At 45.9% G+C, this 6,961-nt stretch overlaps 2 protein-coding genes across 2 annotated transcripts; both read right to left on the bottom strand.

The window, feature by feature from the left end:
• Positions 1-687: 687 nt before the first annotated feature.
• On the bottom strand, positions 688-2,774 carry LOC115054428 (leucine repeat adapter protein 25-like). The gene is made up of 2 exons (XM_029519670.1): positions 2,497-2,774; positions 688-2,134 (listed from the first exon to the last, which is right to left on the bottom strand). The coding sequence occupies exons 1-2, from the start codon at positions 2,740-2,742 to the stop codon at positions 1,859-1,861; spliced, it is 522 nt and encodes a 173-aa protein (XP_029375530.1). The 5' UTR covers positions 2,743-2,774; the 3' UTR covers positions 688-1,858.
• Positions 2,775-4,095: 1,321 nt separating this feature from the next.
• Positions 4,096-5,760, bottom strand: LOC115054429 (Sjoegren syndrome/scleroderma autoantigen 1-like). Its single transcript, XM_029519671.1, has 4 exons — positions 5,717-5,760; positions 5,184-5,335; positions 5,013-5,097; positions 4,096-4,900 (listed from the first exon to the last, which is right to left on the bottom strand). Exons 1-4 carry the CDS (start codon positions 5,730-5,732, stop codon positions 4,464-4,466), a joined length of 690 nt encoding a protein of 229 aa, XP_029375531.1. The 5' UTR covers positions 5,733-5,760; the 3' UTR covers positions 4,096-4,463.
• Between the last annotated feature and the right edge of the window lie 1,201 nt (positions 5,761-6,961).

Raw genomic sequence — 6,961 nt, 5'->3', positions numbered from 1 at the left:
GTGAAGTGTATGTGAATCAGACCCCACCGTCTGCTCTCCTCTGTTGTGTCTTGCCTTGGGTGAATCCTGCTAGAGCTTTTGAGTCTTTTCTCAAATCTGAGGCATTCTCTCACTTTAAGAGCTGATCTCAGCGTCCAGTGTTTTCCTAAGTAAACACCCTCACTAATACCTTATGGTCCGCTCCAACTTTCCCTGCTCAGCTGAATGCCTGTTTATTTTAATAATTATACAACGCTAAGACTTCTCATTATAGCTGTGGGGTTTGGTAATAACAGGAATTAAAAGGCTTGGTGCCTCGGTATGGATGAACACCGAACACATCAAGAGGCAAAAAAGGTGTAAAAGTAAAGAGGGACAGGTGAGAAGAAGGAAACTGAAAATCATTCAATGGCTGAGATGGACAGACACGCAGATCTACAGCCGGGCTGACAGAGAGACAGACAGGTGGATATATTCTAATTATATCCACAACACATGTTGATTATAAATAGAGAACAGCATGAGATTTGCTAACCGTCTTCATTCCTGCTCCCTCCTGAGCAAATGGTTTTCCCCACTGCTCCTTTGTGCATGTACTCAGAGGAGGGCTGCAGGAGTGAGGAGACTGGAGAGAGTGCATCCCCTGTTGGTCGGACTTCGTAGCATTATCCCCTACATCCACCCAGTGCATGTAGGTGGCATGCAATGCAATTTTATTTTACGACTTAAAAAAAGGCTCTCTTGCAACTGTTACAAGCAATTTAGCTCTTTATAAAGCTCAAATACATTTTGCACGACAGATAAATGAACGCAAGACTGTGCCCTTTTACCTGTTAAAAGACAGCGTGATAATCGTTCGTCCAAGTGATTACAAAAAAGGGTAATAATAAAACAAATAGGCTACTTTGACTGATTGAAACAACCTGTGGATAGAAATCCCAGCTAACAGGCAGTTAATGACGCCTTAATAAGCCTGGATACAAGGCTTAAAAGCAGAATTAGATCAGAGTTAATCCTTAGTTCAATTTCCAGACACAAAGCCACAGTTTCGAGTCTTTGCATTTTATCTCCTCTGTTTTGTTGTGAGTTTGGACTAGTGATCAAGCAAAAGGCTGTACAAACTTTTATAGACAGCCAAGAGACGTCTGTTTCTTAGTTCAGGATGATTTTCTATTTTTTCTTTTGAATGTTTTTGTAGCTAAAAAAAAGAAAAAAAAATCCAGAGAAATTTTTGGAATGGGGAGAATGTTACAAGCTGAGAATAACTTTTACTTCATCTGTGGGAATGGCAACGTATAGCCCTGAAAGGCTTCTAGATCTGCAGCTGCAGCTCTACTGATCACAGATTATTGATCAATGATGCCTCTTTTCTTAAATCAAGTAACTAAATGGTTAAGAAATATTGATTAAGAATATTGAAGGGAGAGATTGGCCCATTCACCTTACAAAACAGGGAGTCTGTCCAAACAACAACCAACAGATAAATTTGAATTGGCTCCCATAAATTTCACTTGAAATGTGCTTATCAGATTATAACCAAGACCAATTAGATATTTCAGTGATGTACAGTGTAAATGTAAAGGCCACATACAGTACGTCACTGCCCATTCAATGAAACCCCAACCATACCAATGATCAGTCAAATATAGTCATTGTATAGGCACAATAAAAGAATAAGAAAGAAGCCACCAAGTGATTTCGCAAAGCGTGAAAACTGTGTGGACAGGTATAAATGTTGGACATGTTACCTGTGTATGAGACGATTAGCGTAAAAGCCAGTGTAAATGAGGCCTGAAGACACAATGAGAAACATCAACTGCAGGCAAATACATTCAGATTCCACAGTGCACGGAGTACGGAGCAAAAGTCTGTCCCACCATCAAGCAATGTGAAAGGAGTCTTTGATCCACTGGTCCCTGGAGTTGCTCCTGGGTGGAGGCAGAGATAAGGACGATGAAGACGATGAAGGCTGTGTGAGAACTACAGTCTCCTCATCATCCTCCACCTCTCCGTCATCCTCCTCCTCCTCCTCCTCCTCAGAGTATACATTATCAGCACCGAAGGAGGCCTCAGAGGAGCCTTTGTACTCCTGGATGGCCTCATGGAGAGACCACAGCTGGCACAGCAGAGACATGTCGAGCTGACGCAGACCGACCTGTTATACACAAAAACATTAGATGTTTGCAATGAGAAAATCCAGAAAGAAATTTAATCTGAAAGTTATTTTTGGACCACTGGAACAGATTAACATAACAAATTAAGCAAAAGAGCTGCCCTCTGCAGGTTTTTGACTGAGGTTCGTTATCAGACAGATGTAAATAGCAGTTTCCTTTCAGTAGCAGAATCATAATGGCCTTATTATTTTCTACAGTGATGTACTGTGTGCGGGCTCTATTTTTATGAAGTGACCACTTCCAGCAGTCTCCATGACAACTGAGCAGCCATCCTGGGATGTGATGCTGACAAAATGAAGTCTTTGCACGGCGGGGATAACCGGAGAGTGACCGGCCCCCTCACCATCTCCTTCCGCAGCACCGCCAGAGCAGCGTCCGGTCCCCCCGGCGTGCTGTGACCGCGCGGCGCGTCCCCGCTGATGTCGGCCTGGATGCGCGCCCTCTTGCTGTGCACCTTCTCGATGTCCCGCCACGACCCGCCGCTGGAGCTCAGGATGCCGCTCAGACCTTTAGGCAGCGGCGGCAGCCCCTCCACCGACAGCACCCCTCCCACGGGGAAGTCCGCCGAGCCGCAGCCGCTCCCGTCCATCCCGACCCCGAAGGAGACGCACCGGCACAGCGTCTGCAGCGAGCGCCCACTGAAGCTCATCCATCCAGGGTGAAGGCGCTACGCCGCCTCACCATCACCCATGGGTGCTGCTCCTCGGAGCAGAAAGCGACGCCCGTGTCCCGGCTGTGGTGGAGCTGCAGCAGGAGCAGCCCGTCCTGAGTTGATGTCACGTTTCCTGGATTTGTTTGGTTTCCTCTCCTTTGTCTGGGAGAGTTCACTGACAGTTACCGGCTCCGCCCGGCAGGCACAGCAGCTCCCCGCACCGCCCCGCCCCGGTCCGTGTTTGGGGGTTAAAAAAAAAAAAAAAAGGCAGGTTTGATGGATTTAGCTGCGTTTCTCAGGAGCCACGTTTAGACCTTTTCAAAACACAAAGATAAGCTCTGGCTGAGACTTTAAACAAGCCCATAAATAGGCAGTCCAGTTCCTTGTTCATTTACTCAGGATAGATACAGAAATTGCCCAATAAAGCAGTCCTACAGATAACTTGTGTACATAAATATTACTGGAAATACTGCAATACCCAGACATGCACATCTAACGTGGTCAGTTTATATGAGCCCTTTTCAAATTACATTCACAATATATATTTTTTCCCCTTTGCGCATGGCCTCTTGTGGAAAGAAGAACTGCAGAACTCCCGAACAGGCAAAGGTTTATTCAGGTACACAATTAGAAAACTCTGCCTTGAACAACACTGAAGTTTGCTTTTTCCTAATACGAAATACTGTCTACTGATGTACAGTGCAGTTTATTTGCTTGAGGTGGTTTTGGTGAAAATGTCTCGACTACTGAATGTCGTCCTATCTCACCTGAGCATCACTGAATAAACTGACAACTATCACCACCATCAAATATATTTACAATAAAAGCCTAAGATCTGTCAGCACACAATGACAAGCTTTATACCACCAGAGGACCAGGGACACCGGAAACCGATTTGACTGTCAAACTGAGCAGCAAAAAAAATTGTACCAGTTGAAGAAGAGATGAAGAAGCTGGGTCATGGCCTGTGGTGTTAACCAACAAACCCAAAAGCTATAATGAATAATAAGTTTGAATTGATATCTTGTCTTCTAATTGCACATTGTGTATCAGCAAAAATACACAATGATGCACACAGACATCAAACAGGCACGTGTGCTTCTGCTTGAATCTCAGGTTTTTCAAGCCTAATCCATTTTTGAGACACTACAGGAGAACCAATCAGCAAAATGATATAATATGCGGGAACCATGTCCACTTTGGATTTACTTCAGCTAACCAACAATTGAATTGTTTATATCAAATATTTATCTGCATTAAATAGCTAGGAATAAGATGTATTTTAATGGCCAGATAGTTTCAAACGAATACCAATAATTAAGGAGCTCTGATAAATGTTTTTTGCTTCTTTTTTTTTTTTTTTAAACAACTAAATCATAACTTAGAAGTTGACAGAAGTTAAAATGAACATATTGAAGAACCATGGAACATGATATTGCTGCCAGTGGTAGAGTTACATTGACCTAAGCTAGTAACCTGTGCACCATTGATGCCTTGATCCCATATCATGTGCATTTTTGGTACAATTTTGAATTCAGCTCTAAGCAAGCATTCAGTCAAAGGGAGATGCCGCAAAGCAGTAAACCAGAGTCAGTACTCCAAGACAGAGGCAATTAGAAACAGTGTTCCCATGATGCCATGGTTTCAGTCCATCATGGTTACTGGCTGAGCTCCTTGAGGCTGCGCAGCGAGTTAGCACAGCTGGTGATGAGGCTGCAGAGCTGGATACTGGCCTCCAGGGAGGCTGAGCTCTGTAGCTGAGTGGTGGCCCAGCGAAGTTTGGTTAGGACTGCTTCCTCAGCTTCTTGCAACACAGGTCGGAGCGCACTGGTTTGTGGACAAACCGGGGGACGAGTTGGTGTAAGGACTGTGGTGGGGACAGGAGCTGTGGGAGGAGGGACAGCAGGTGGAGGCAAGGGGGCTCTTCCTCCTGCAGCAGCCCCCTCACAGTGCTCCGGTCTGGGCTGGGGAACTGACACACTTGCATGACTGGTGGTGGGGCCTCCGTTGAGTTCTGGGGCCTGGGACGGGGCAGGGGATTGGGCTGCAAGTTGCCTTTCCCTTACCTGGGATAACGCAGCTTGTGCATTGAGAGCTTGGGAGTGGACAGATGGAAACAAGAGTAAATAAATTTTGCAAAAAAAACAAAAACAAACGAAAGGGAAACATTCAATATGCGACATAGAACAGTTATGAGTTGCTCATACCTGGGTTGTCCTTGTCAATGTCAGAGTCCAGCTCCTGACATGAAACACAGTAATTCTTTTGCTGTCTGTCCTGGAGAAGAATAGTCTGAAAACACAAGCAGACATTACACACACCACTGCGCCTTTCCTACATTATCAAGACACTGCCACCCTTACAGATTCACCCCTCACCCCGCACACATCGCAGCACTCCCCCAGCATCTTGTATCCTTTGAGCAGGTAGTCTCCCATCAGCTTGCTGATTTTATCCTGTCTCTCTCTGCGGGCCTGGATCACCTTCATCTCTGCCTCCGTGGGGGGCTCCCACTCGAAGTCCTCGTCATCTGGGGTGAATAACAGTGACAGGCTGCACTTTAACACAGACTCTGCTGCTAAGTCACCCTCACAGAAACAACTTCAAATCAGCCCGTAGAGCCCCTGCAACGCATGTGTGCATATCTTTGTCACTACATCTATCTTTGCACAAATAGCTCGATGATCTGGTGAAAGTTACGCTGTTTTAACAACTGATTAGCATCAGCTAGCTAGCTAGCAGAGCAGCAGGGCTAACGTCCGGCTAGCGAAATGTAAACGGCGGCGCCGAAAAGTCTCCGGCAAAAATTAAATTAGACCTTAGAGCCGCCGCCTGAATCCGCGCCAAAGTGTCGCTTTGAGAGCAGAGTGAAGAAATGTCAGAAGTTAGCCTGGTTATAAGTTTCACAAACCTCCATTCAAAGCCATGTTGCTCCAGTGCTACACGTTGTGCGCGATGACGTCAGGGGCATCTTCGTCGCGGGTCGTGACGCAGCTCATCTGGAGGGAGAGTTTCCGCCCTCTGCTGGCGCCAAACTGAACCAACAACGACCCGGTCAGGATCCAGTTCGGATCCAGTTAGGTTGGAAACGTCAGCTGCCTCCTGTCTCGGACGGTCGCCCAGCCGCCCTGATTTGATCCCGGCTCTCGGCCCTCCAGTGACCGGACCCCTCCCCCACAGACCCCCCGGAGTGTCAGACTGTGTTTATTGCGTCCTTATAATAAATGTTTTGTAACCGACTCCTGATGGATATGAAGCAAAAAAGCAGAAATTCAAACTCCAGTTCTCTGCCTCTTTCCTGATCCCCTAAAGTGGAGCTGTGTGGACATCAACCAGCTGTTTTAGCACAATATCATGTGCCACAAGTACCAACAGACATTTCAGTATAGTTCCCCATTACTGAGCCTGTTTTGTGTTTGCAAACCTTTCACCATCTAATCTCTCCAAAAAACGAGCTGTGTGTCTGTCACGTTGGGAAGCAAAGCACATAGCAGTGTAAAGGTGAGGCAGCATGTCTCTGTGTGTCTTATTGTGTGAATGATGCATGTAAGTGAATCTCCCTCAGGATAAATAAATATATATCTATCATACCTATCATGTTTATAATATCCACACAATATCATATAATGTAGCACCTGTATATGAACTGGGATGTAAATTAAAACTATAGATGGAGGGTGCTGATACACCAGTTTTGCGGCATGTGCCTTCAGTGCGATGGCATAATGCTTGCCCCACAATAAGAAGGTTGCAGGTTTGATTCCTGGCATGGGCAGGCGAACATGGTGAGGTTAATTCATGACTTGATATGAGAGTATGTGGTGGCTTGAGCAGCACGGTGGCATAATGGTTGCCTCACAATCAGAAAGTTGTGGGTTCGAATCCTGGCGTGGGCAGCCGAACATGGCTAGGTTGGTTAATTGGTAACAAGTGATGGACTGGGCTCCAGCGAGGAAAAACAGACCACCCCCCCAGGGCCAGACTACACAGGAGCTGGGACCAGAACCCCCAGAATCTAGACACAACCCCTCCAGAGAACCAGAACCACCCCCATCCACCAGGACACCAGATGCAGGTTGATGGAACAAAAGACTTGAACCATAAAAATCAGTTTGGTTTTTTTTAAACATTATTTTATTGTATTTTCAGTGATTCG

This window comes from Echeneis naucrates, chromosome 14 (genome assembly GCF_900963305.1).
Source record: "Echeneis naucrates chromosome 14, fEcheNa1.1, whole genome shotgun sequence".
Taxonomy (NCBI): Eukaryota; Metazoa; Chordata; class Actinopteri; order Carangiformes; family Echeneidae; genus Echeneis; species Echeneis naucrates.
Note: the sequence above shows the minus strand (reverse complement) of the source record. Positions and strands in the feature narration are given on the sequence as shown.